This window comes from Centroberyx gerrardi, chromosome 17 (assembly GCF_048128805.1).
Source record: "Centroberyx gerrardi isolate f3 chromosome 17, fCenGer3.hap1.cur.20231027, whole genome shotgun sequence".
NCBI lineage: Eukaryota > Metazoa > Chordata > Actinopteri > Beryciformes > Berycidae > Centroberyx > Centroberyx gerrardi.
The window spans coordinates 1218312-1231030 of NC_136013.1; the positions used below are offsets into that span (position 1 = coordinate 1218312).

The following is a 12719-nucleotide window of genomic DNA, read 5'->3' on the forward strand; positions in this document are numbered from 1 at the left end:
AACTAATCCATATAAATGTTTGTGAAAAGATGATATATTAATTGGGTAATAATTTGATAAACGGTTAGGACCAGTAGATTATAATTTTACTTTATCCCAAATATATTATATGAAAATATGATTATAGTCCTATTCTGCTAAGTAAGACGTGTTTCATATTCAATTATAGGCTACTACACAATCGGCCTAGTTTAAGCCCAATCCTTCCTATCAAGAAAACCAATATAGCAAGTTAAAAACAACAACAACAACAACAATAATAATAATAATAATAAAGAATAGCTACACAAATAGTAATACTTCCATATACTGGTGTAGTACTGTAAGTGCCTTGCATAAGCATACGTCTTGCAATGCACCTGGACACATCATCAGTGATGTTCCTGGTTCATCGGGTGTTTCGGGTCAACATCAGACACCCTCACCCAGGCGACCCAGCCAGGGTTGATCAAGCCCCAGCTTGTGCCCAGGTAGCACTACTTCACCCATGGATCCACTCTCCTGATCCACAACCACCTGCAGGCAACTTCAGTTGCTTCTATCAAACATGACAGTTTTCTTCACTGGGCAGAGGCGCTTACAGTTGCTGATCCCGCTGCAGATGGTGTCTGCTATGACCTTCAGCACCTGGTCATGGCGCCAGTAGTAGCGCCCCTTGCCCAGGGCTCTCGGACAGCAGCTGAGGATGTGCTCGAGGGTTCCCCTCTTCAGGCACAGCAGGCACGCTGGAGAGTCGATCTTGCCCCAGCCGAATAGATTGGATGGGCTTGGTAGGACGCCGTAAACCTCTTGGACTTGATGCGCTGAGGCTCGGCCTTCCAGAGCTCAGGCCATGAGACCTTTCTCTCCACTGCCTGCTCCCATCTTGTCCAAGCTCCATGCTGCCTCATCCTGACCATCCTGCTGGCTCGCTCCTCCTCAACTGCTGCACGCACCTCTGCCTGGACCAGCTTCGTCCCATACTTCCCCTGGGCCTTGTTGTAGCGTGGTGTTGAAATGCTACCAAGGCCAGCTCTTCCACGGGTCACCATCCACACCAGCACGCTGTGCTGCAATTGAGACTCTGCATTCTCCACTGCCTCTGCTGCCCTCCACTTCTTTCCTGTCCTGACCTCGATGCTGGCCTGGGAGACTTTTGGGTCGCGAGATTCCCAGCACTGCAGAACCTCCCTTGTACGGGTCTGTGAAGTTTTTCTCACAGACTCATTTTAAGCCCATGGTGAGGCACATTTATTCGAGAACTTTTTACAGGTGCTACCACCAGCCCAAGCAGCATTACCCAAACAGCCTTGGATCCCCACACACAGTCACTCCTTATATACCTCCTTACCCAGGTGCTTAATTAGTGGACCAAACTACCAACAGGGGAGCTCCAACAAGAACATACTTAAACATACGACACATTTACAGTTATATTTAACGGTTATACAATTTGTAGTTTCCTATATATATATATATTACAATAATTTAGGAAATATTAACTACTAACAATAAAACCTTACTATAACTCCACCCCCCCCCCCCCCCCCCCACCCCCCCCGCCCCAGGATGTCGCCCCTTCAATTAGCAATGGGAGGACCCAGAACTATAAATTCAGCTACCGTTGATGTAGGACTCTTTTGCCCGAACACCCGGACCTACAACACACACTGGTAAGTACATCCAGAGAAACAGCAGAAATGGTTGCAATTATGTTTGCAGTATTTGGACTACCATCAAACAATAGACAGCCAGCATGCCTGTTTGTGGTATTGCCCTAACCGCTTCTCCATGTCTCCTGCCTTGTGTCGGACTGACTTCCATTGCTGCCAAGAACTGCAGACCAGTGAATCCTCCTAAGTTACACAAGCACAGACATTAATAAAACACACAGCACACAACATGATGTGAGGGAACTCCATCACATTTCCTTCCCCCTCTCCCCAGAGTTCCTAAGGCCACCAATCACTTCAATCGCCCACCTCCAGGATGCAGGAAAGACAATCTGCCACCAGGTTGGTCTTTCCTGCCCTATACTTCACAGTGAAGGTATATGGCTGCAATGACAGATACCACCCAGCAATCCTCATGTTGGCATCTCGCATTTTCTGCAACCACTGCAATGCCCTGTGGTCTGTTTCAAGCACAAAGTCTCTTCCTAGCAAATAGTACCTCAATGATTCCACTGCCCACTTCATTGCCAGGCATTCTTTCTCTATCGTGGAATACCTGGTCTCCCTGGGCAGCAGTTTCCGACTCAGGAACACCACTGGCCTCTGCTCCTCATCCACTTCCTGCAGCAGCACAGCTCCCAAGCCCACTCCTGACGCGTCTGTCTGCAAGGTAAAGGGCTTAGAGAAGTCAGGGGTATGGAGGACTGAGGACTCACAAATGGCTCCTTTCAGCTCCTTGAAAGCCTTGTTGCAGTCATCAGACCATCTCACTCTGTTCGGTGCTGAATCCTTCTCCAGGTCGGTTAGCACTGCAGAGATGTCAGCAAAGTTAGGGATAAATCTCCTGTACCACCCCACTAACCCCATGAAAGATTTCACATTTCTCTTGGTTGTAGGCACTGGGAACTCCTGGATTGCCTCCACCTTTCCCACTTGTGGTCTGATCATCCCATTCCCAATCCTGAACCCCAAGTACTGTACCTCTCTGTGGGCAAAAGCACATTTTCCCGGATTGATGGTGAGACCTGCCTCTTTTATGTGCTGGAGCACCTGGCGGACATGTGCTACATGGTCTTCCCAGGAGTTGATAAAGATGACCATGTCATCTAGATAGGCTGCCGCAAACTCTGGGACCTCCTTTAGCACATGATCCATCAGCCTCTGAAATGCAGGCCAAAAGGCATCACTGTGAACTGGAACATGCCGAATGGTGTCTTGAAGGCAGTGAGCTCTTTGGATTCTGGAGCGAAGGGCACCAGCCAGTACCCCTTGCTCAAATCCAGTGTGGTGATGTACCTGGCTCCTCCCACTCTCTTCAACAGCTCATCCACTCGTGGCATGTTGTTTGGGTCAAACTTGGAAACTGCATTCACTAGTTGCAGGTCAATGCAAAACCTAATAGTGCCGTCTTTTTTGGGGATCAGCACAATAGGACTGCACCATTCGCTACAAGAAGGTTCAACCACACCCAGGGCCAGCATTATCTCCAGTTCCTGCTTTAGAGCTGACAGAAGCCTCTCTGGGATCCGGTAGGACTTCTGACAAGCTGGGGTGTTGTCCTTCAGGTAAATTCTGTGATGAATCAGGTTGGTGTACCCCGGCTTTTCCTGGAACAGCTCCGGTTCCAGCAGTTCAATTAGATCCTGTTTCTGGGCATCAGACAAATGAGTCAACTCCACCAGATATTGTTCTGATGGTGCAGGGAAAACATTTCTGAGGTCTCCTCATGCCCACTTACTGCTCTCACAAACAAACTTTCCTTTACTGGTTCTGGCCTAGCATGAAACTCTTTCAGCAAATTAACATGAAAGGTTTGATACTTCTTACCCCTGTCCGGCATGTAGAGTTCATATGTCAGTTTCCCCACCTTTCTTGTGATCTTGTAGGACCTGTGCCACTTCGCCAATAACTTGCTCTCACTGGTGGGAAGGAGAAGAAGTACCTGCTGACCTGGTTGCAATTCTCTGGATCTAGCCTTCTTGTCATACCAGGTCTTTTGCATCTCTTGCGCCGCCTGTAGATTTCCCTGTGCCAGCGCCGTCATCTTCTCCAATTGCCCTCTCATTTTCACCACATAAGACACCACATTGTCTCCACCAGACTTTGGTCTCTCCCAGTGCTCCTTCAAAAGGTCCAAAGGACCCTTTACATCCCATCCATACAGCAGCTCAAACGGGGAGAATCCTGTTGATGCCTGGGGTACCTCCCGATATGCGAACAGGAGGTATGGCAGCCACTGATCCCAGTCTGAACCTGTTTAAGACACAAACCTACGAAGCATATTCTTTAAGGTTTGATTAAATCGTTCAACCAAACCGTCTGTCTGTGGGTGATATGGAGTGGTTTTGATGCCCTTAATGCACATTAATACACATGCTTGAGGAGTCTTGACAAGAAGTTTGAGCCTTGATCTGTGAGAACTTCACTGGGTAATCCTACTCTTGAGCACAGTTGGAGTAGAGCATTAGCTACATCTCTAGCCTTGACACTTCTCAGAGGAAAAGCTTCTGGGTACCTTGTTGCATAGTCCACTACAACCAGAATGAAACGGTTGCCTGATGCGCTCCTCTCCAGTGGTCCTATCACATCCATCCCTATCCTGTCAAAAGGAGTTTCGATGATTGGAAGGGGTTGTAAACTTGCCCTGGCCACTCCCTTGCCTGAAACAACTTGACACTCATTACATGTCTTACAGAAGGTTTTTACATCTGTATATATACCCGGCCAAACAAAGTGTCTACTGATCCTTGCCAGCGTTTTGTTGAACCCCAAATGACCAGCCCATGGAATTGAATAGCCCAAAGTCATAACAGTGTGCCTCAGAAACTTTGGCATTACCAAAGCATCTACTTGGCCCTTCCTCTGCTATAGACTGCCTCCCTTCAAGATGTACAGTGCATCATCTCTTATGCTTGGCTGTCCTTGTTTCACCCCATCCTTTCCTGACACTTTCCCAAACCATGCCAACCATGTAGGGTCCTCTCTTGTAACTGTGCAATGTCTGATGGGATGTGCATCTCTACAGGGAGGGTGGGGTTGGGTAAGCTTTCACTGGATGGTTTAGTACCACCCAGAAACTTGTCACTTAGCTTCTGGCTCTTTGATTTCACCCTTTTTTCTGGTGTCGGTTCCAGTTCAGTGTCATCAAAAGGCAACTCTTTGAAATCCTCAACTATACTCTGTGCCCTTGTAACGACCATATTACACTCTTTAGGCTTGTGTAATAGGTCCAACATAATTGGGATGTCCCAGCCCAACACAACTGGGTAAGGTAGCTTTGGCGCTAGTGCTACTGGGAGGAAAAAGGTTTGGCCACCTGCTGTCAAGTAAATCTCTGCAGTGGGGTAAGGTTTCTCATCACCATGGATACAAGTTACTCCCACCCCTTCCTGACAGCTCCACCCTTTCCTAGATACCAGGCTTGCTAGCACTACTGTCTGTGAGCTCCCTGTGTCTATTAGGGCTGTCTGTTTCTTGCCATTAACCAGCACTGGTGTAAAATGACGATTATCCCCCACACTCTGATGGGACTGGCCTAGGTACAGAGCAAAGGAGGACCTGCTTGCTTTTTCGGGCAGGACAAAAGGGTTTTGTGTGCCCCAACTCCCCACAGTAAAAACATCTTACATCTTTTTTGTTAGTGCCAATAGATGGTATGATAGCTGAACTGTGGCCACTAGGGGAATTGAAATGGATGGCAGACCTTACAACAACAACCTCTCTCTCAACGTCTGCAAGACTAAGGAAATGATCGTGGACTGTGGGGGGGGGGGCACGCCCTCATTCACATCGATGGAGCTGAAGTGGAGAGAGTCTCCTGCTTCAAGTTCCTTGGTGTGTTCATCAATGATGACCTCTCCTGGTCCAGGCAATCGGACACGGTAGTAAAAACTGCCCAAAAGCGCCTATACTTCCTGAGGAGACTCAAGAAGTTTGGAATGCCTGTCAAAACTCTCACTAATTTCTACAGGTGCACCATTGAGAGCATTCTCACTGGCTGCATTACTACCTGGTACGGCAGCTGCTCCGCTGCTGATCGTAAGGCCCTCCAGAGGGTGGTGAAGACAGCGGAGCGCATCATTGGCTGCCACCTCCACACCGTGCAAAGCATATAACGAGCTGTCTTTTCTCCTGTGAGGCATTTTGTAAGAACATGGTAACTCTGTTTTGATAAGTGCTATATAAGGTAAGTTATTGTTATTATTATTATTATTATTGAGGAATACGTGTCTTGTTAATGGAGACATCAGCAGTGACTGTTGAGAAAGAAAAGTGTAATAAGATTTATTTTTTCTGCCATACTTTTTTCTGCCATACATTCATAAGCTTATTTCTCTGAGAGGCACCTGCCATGTCATCATTTTTTAAGATTTATTCTGTGAACAGTTTTATGTCTGAAATGTCAGAATTAAAGATTTTACCTGAAATGATCACTCGAAATGCCTTTCTGAACCAGCTGTAAAAGAATGCGTACACCAAAGGATTCACAGTAGAATTCAAATAGCCGACCCACACCAGTGTTCCAAACAATGCCGGTGGAGTCGAGTAACTGATGAAGGGATCAATGATGTTACACACAAAAAAAGGAGTCCAAAAAGAAAGAAATGCCCCCATGATGATAGCGAGTGTTTTGGTGGCTTTAGTTTGGGACGGATCAGATGTTCTCATGTTGTGGATGCTGCGCACTTGTCTCTGTGCCACCAGGAAAATCTTCAGGTAAATACCGAGCATAACAACTCCGGGAATGTAAAAGGAGAGAAGCGATGAGACTGTACTCGACAGTCCACTCTGAAACAAAACACATCCTCCTTCACATGCAACATGAGTATAGTAGAACTCCTCAATTCCCAAAATATTGAGCTTGAGGAAGATCATTCCAAAGCCCACTACAGCCGAAACACTCCAACTGACCAGAATCATGATCAACACAGCATTAACAGTTATTTTACTTCTGTACAGCAGAGGCTGGCAAACAGCATAATATCGGTCAATCGATATGAAAGACAGATTTAGAATTGAGGCTGTGCACAACAAGACATCAGCACTGTTGTAGACTTTACAGAACACATCTCCAAAATACCAGCAGGTCTCCACACATAGGATCATACTGGGGAACATGACCAGCAGCCCCAGCAGCAGGTCGGAGACGGCCAGGGAGAGGATGAGGTAGTTGGTGGGAGTGTGGAGCTGCTTGAACTGAGCGACCGACACGACGACCAGAACGTTCCCACACACCGTCAAGACGACCATGACACCCAGCAGCAGGTAGAGAGAGACGCGGACAGACAGAGGATAGATGGTCCTCAGACAGGAAGTGTTCCTGGACTCAAAACAGAGCGCTGGCTCCATCTGTCTGGGGGGGGGGGGTCATGGAGGTGTCACCTGACAGCAGCAGTGCATGGAAATATTGATAGATAAGAATGGGCCACGGCCACAAAGTACGGTACAAGTGATATGTCCCACTCTATTTCTATTGTTTCTCCTTTCTGTGTTCTGATAATTTATGTGAAATGTACACTACCAGTCAAAAGTTTTTAAACACCACATTTTTCTTTATTTTTACTATTTTCAACATTTTATAATAATAGTAAAAACATCAAAACTATTAAATAACACAAATGGAATCATGCAGTGACCAAAAAAGTGTTAAACAAATCAAAACTATCTTATATTTTAGAATCGTTAAAGTAGCCGCCCTTTGCCTTGATGGAAAGGCAAAGGCTTTGGAAAGAAATTCATACATAGGATCAACTTCACTATTTATATTTGTCTAAGAAACTAATTTCAAGCATTTAAGCAGAAGCCTTTAGGTCAAAATGGCTTTAAGAGAATGAAAAACATAATGCATTTAATCAGGTGTTCAAAAACGTTTGACTGGCAGTGTATAACCCTATAACCCTAACCCTAACACAGTTATCAACGAACTGCATTGTCATTAAAATATTTGTTTTCTGGATAGATAGATATATAGATAGATAGATAGATAGATAGATAGATTGATTTTAGTAATGTGTCGTGCACCACATGGTGCTCGGCCCGTATGGGCATACAAGACACAGAGACGTTGAGTTCCACCAAACAAACAAGAACCAGAAATGAATAATAATCAAAATAAATAATAATAAATCAAAGTCATAGATTCAAATAAACAACTTCTTCATTCTCAGTTTCCAAGCTTTCCCAGTGAAACTGGCCACACTAAAAACTTCCTCTCTGAATAACCATTCCATCTTCACCTCATCTTCTGACCAGAACAGCTCAGGTTTCTTGTTTTGCATTTTCTCAAATAAAAGCAGTCTTAGTTCCTCATGTAACGTACAATGAAACAAAAAATGAAATTCATCTTCAACAACACCCAGTTCACATACAGTACAAAGTCTCTCCTCATCAATAGAATTGAACCTGCCCACCTCAGTAGCCAGAGGGAGGGTCCCAGTTCTCAACTGGGCACACAGAGATCTTCTGTAACATAAGGTTCTGGACTATACATGTTTTTAATTTGATTATATGTTTTATGTTTTGGTTTGGTTCTGGAAGTCACAAAATACTAAGAAGCCAGCAAACTTCTTTGTAAGCTTCCATTCAAGAGAGGAGTCGTGTTCGCATTTTGAGACTTCAAGAAAAAAACATTTTAATGATCCTGCTGCTGTTTGGCAGCCATGAAAAGGTAACAACAAATTATTTATACCATGTAAATTTCACATCAATTATTAGAACACAGAAAAAACAACCACAGAAAATGTCGATTTACTATTTTGCTCATAGAAACTGAATAGAGTTTTGCACTTGTATCGCACTTTGTAGGCGCGGCCTTTTGCCGCGTCATCACAATTCTTCTCTATAGTTGAGATTGGACGGCACACAGCTTCACACCTGTTCCACAAGGCAACGCACCATACTCATACAATACAATACAATACAATACAATACAATACAATAAGGAACTTATAGGTGAAGCATTCTTCATTTAATAAATTACTTGTCATAATAAAACTTTACACTTGAGAACAGTTTCAACTGTGTGAAATTCAATGTATTGGCTTCCCAATCATCTGAGTGTCTTCCTAGTTATGAAAAAGGTTAATAAAAGTCACATTTTATGTTTGGTACACCAGGGAAAAAACAACAAACTTTTTGTGAGTCTAAAACGAACATCATTATCAAACATATCATTATTATTATTATCATTATTATTATTATTATTAATAATAAACATTATCTCAACATGAGCTAGCTACACAAAACACATCATGCTAGAGTGCAGAAACATTTACTTAAAGTGTCTCTTACCTCTCACACACAGCTGGACAGATGGACAGCAGCAGAATGTGCTTGGTGTGTCTTTCCTGACACAGATGTTCTGTCACGGCTGTAACAGTCTGGCCTTTAAACCAGAAAGAGGCTCTGTGGACTGCGGTGTCTCCGGGCCGACAGCCGCCTCAGGGACTGAAGCTGGACAGCTGGAAGTCCCAGTGGATGATGGACCAAACTCACCGCTGTTTAGATTCAACTGTTCTTCTTACATCACTTTGTATGTTGTAAGGAGAACTTGGCTACTGAATAAAACTTTTGCCATCCGATCAGGCCAGGATAGATTATATGACAGATAAGATAAGCTAAGATACAATAAGATAGCACTTTATTGATCCTTATTGATCTTTATTGATCTTGGGGAAATTTAAGGGGGATAGGTAGATCATAATCATAGAATCAGATTTTGGCAGCATTGTTATCAGATCTGTCATGTCTGATCTGGAGGTCGGAAGGCTTGTTGTGACCAGAATTAGTCTGGACCAGGATAAAAACAGATTTGAACAATATAACCATTATTTAATGAAAATCGAGTCTTCATTCATTGTATTTAGCTTCCGCATTACCTGTGAGGTTTGGTAATGTGGAAGTAAATACAACGCAGAACGACTCAATTTTTATGAAATAATGTCGCAAATTTTGGGTTTTTTCCAGTCAGAGCGATCGTGTGGCGTCAGAAGACTTATGGGTTATGCTTCACGATCTGTATGGAGTCATTTTATGGTTATTTTTTGTTATTTGCAGAACTTTAAAGATCAGTCCTCAAAGACTTCATTTGTTTTGGTACAAAACTGCTACGGAGTCATGCTGGGAAGCTCCGGGAGTGTTATATGGACTAACAAACTTCACTTTTGGGTGAACTATTCCTTTAAGGTGAGAGACGTGCACAATGCGCTTATCCTCTCCTGTATCGTCGAAAACGACCTTGTAGCTCAAAGGGCCGACCTGCAGAACAACTTGGGGAGGTCTTTGCCAGTTAGTGCCAGTTTAGCAGCAAAATAATTTTTGGCTTTGGAGAAGGGAGAGCCGCCGGACTCGAGTCTGATCCTTCAAGCCCGCGTCTCCTCGATGTTTGTCGTTTTCTCTCGTGTGAAGCACTTTGTGACCTCTGGTTTGAAAGGTGCTGTATAAATAAAGTTTTCCTTTACTTACTTACTTGATGACTTAGACAAGGAGAACATGCAAACTCCACACACAAAGCACTGGGAACAACCTGTGACCCTCTGGTTGTGAGAACACAGTGCTCCAGTTGTTTTCATAAAATATTGTAGTGTATTCCTGCATTGATTAATATGTTTAACATTAGATGATGACAAGCAAATAAAGTTTGAAAGATGAAAGTTTAGTTTGTCGTCTGATGTAATAATTGGTGTAATATAAACATCAATTAGAGGTGTGAAGGATGGTGTGGTTTGGATGCAGGCAGATCAGCCGCTTGGCTGACTGTTCACACCTGCAAGGCCTGGGAACTCATTAGCATCTCCTGCATGATGTCACTCCTCGACCTGGGAGCTCATTACTGTCCAAGGCTTCAGAGAGAGACGGATACGCATGAGGCAAACAAATTAGTGACCCATCAGTGAATATAAACATAACAAACACGAGGGACCGCAATGAGAAAAATACTACAATAATAGGTAACGCTTTATTTTCCGGGTCCACAATTTCCTAGAAAGGAACTGTTAACTTCTCTGGAAGTTTCCTGGAAAGAGGCATGAAGTGAAGCAGCAGCTCTGTAGAAAGTGTCTCAGTCTGGAGAGCCAATCAGATACTGAACATTTCTAAAAGAGTTTCAATTGCAAAACTATAAACTATTTAGTGGAAAAATAATAGGCAGAGGTCAATTATCGGAAGTCATTATTCATATAATTATATAATATTATATTATATATATAATAGTTATTTGTAGATTTCTTAATACATTTTAGTTCATTTCTAATTTTCTATATACCTACTACATAATTTCATGGTTCTGTCTTGGAAACAACAGAAAAAATTGGAGGAACTTACCAACTACCACTGAACTCTTTCTCTATTTTCCCTGTAATTAGAACATAATTTCACGGTTCTTTCCAGGAAACTTCCTAAGAAATTAACAGTTCCTTTCTAGGAAATTATTAGGAAATTGTGGACCCAGAAAATAAAGCGTTACCCAATACAGAATGGGATTGAAAGATCACATTTGTGTTCCAATGAGCTTAGACCAGGATAATAACAGTTGTGCTTGTGGTCTAAAAAGTCAGTGATGTTTGCACTTCTCTCGCCAGATTTATTAAAGTTGAACCATTTAACTAAAACTATGCAGAAACTCGCAGTCTGTTTGACAAAATTATATCTTATTCCAACCATTTTAAATTAGGTTATTAACAACATTTGAAGTTGAAAGTCTTATTATCCCGAAGGATCAATGCAGTTTTAATTCATTTATGGCTTTCTCTGGCCAGGTGTCTCTTATTCCAACCGGCTTAAACTCGGATATTTACAGTTTGTCAAAGTTCAAGTCCTCATGTTCTGTTTTAGCAAATTTAAGGCCTCCTCTGGCCAGTTTCATTAATGCTGAACCATTTAACTGAAACTATGCAGAAGCTCGCAGTCTGTATGGATCTACGGAGTGAGATTCAAAGATAAATCTGTGGCTTTTATCCAAGCAGCTTAAACTAGGATATTAACGCTTTGTGAGGTTACACGGCTTCATGTTCTGAAACATCCATGCATTTAAGGCCTTTTCTGGACAGGTATCACAGTTGAACCATTTCATTGAAACTACTTTTCTTACAGTGTGTATGATAATCAGGGACGCTGGGGGCCCGTTTCTTTCACCCCTGCCCCAGCCACTTGCCTGTAGGCCTACAGAACAGTGGAATTTGTTACAACCATTCCCAACTTTATTTATTTGTCAGAATTTTGAAAAGTTGTGTTAAACCCCCCCCCCCCAGACATTAAACGTTGACTGCGCATTTCCATAGCTTTTAGAAAAAAACACGTTCTAGAAATTAAAAACTGTTGCAAATGTTGACGTTGCAATTGATGTATTCAAATAGAAACAGCAAAATATAACATCATAACATAGGTAACATTCAATATGGAACAGTAAAAGGAACAGGAAAACAATAATTGAATGACGAGCATGGAGCGTCCTTTAAAAACACTGACGGACCAGGCTCAGGTGAGAGGAGGGCAGGGAGACAGAAGGAAGCTTTCAGTTTAGTTTGGGATAATTTAGGATTTTTTAGAACAAAACTAAGTGAGGCAGAGGCCATTCAAACTTAAAAAGTAGCCTATAACTCGCTCACCTTTAGCTAAAATTCTGGCGTCTCTGTTTTTGCAGGTTTGAGTCTCATCTGCCAAATAAAGTGCAGCAGAAACAGAAGACTGAATCAGATGATCGAGAACCACGACCTGTGCATTTTCTCTCCATTTTTCATATTGTGAAAATATCTTTCCTTGGTGAAACGGCGAGGTGTGCCAGACGCATCATTTCTCTGTGGAAACTATACATCTGTAATCTGAACCGGTCCCTGTCTCACGAGGTCGTCGTTCACACCGACCAACCGACAAGTTTGAACTGCCCGCCTACTGACAGGTGTTTGTGGCAGGGTTGAGGGTCTATTAAATCACTGGATGCACCTATGTACCGCTATGTACCCACGAATGGTGAATGCATGGCTTTTTTTTTAGGTCATAATTTAAATAATCATAAATTCTTATTGTTTATTAACATTTTTCAAAAATTCTCGTGGGCATTTGGGGGCCCCT

The 12719-nt window shown here is 43.1% G+C and overlaps 1 protein-coding gene across 1 annotated transcript; it reads right to left on the reverse strand.

Annotated features, from left to right (window-relative positions):
- Positions 1-6023: 6023 nt before the first annotated feature.
- LOC139928987 (trace amine-associated receptor 1-like) lies at positions 6024-11674 on the reverse strand. The gene is made up of 2 exons (XM_071921730.2): positions 11649-11674; positions 6024-7005 (listed from the first exon to the last, which is right to left on the reverse strand). The coding sequence occupies exons 1-2, from the start codon at positions 11672-11674 to the stop codon at positions 6024-6026; spliced, it is 1008 nt and encodes a 335-aa protein (XP_071777831.2).
- Between the last annotated feature and the right edge of the window lie 1045 nt (positions 11675-12719).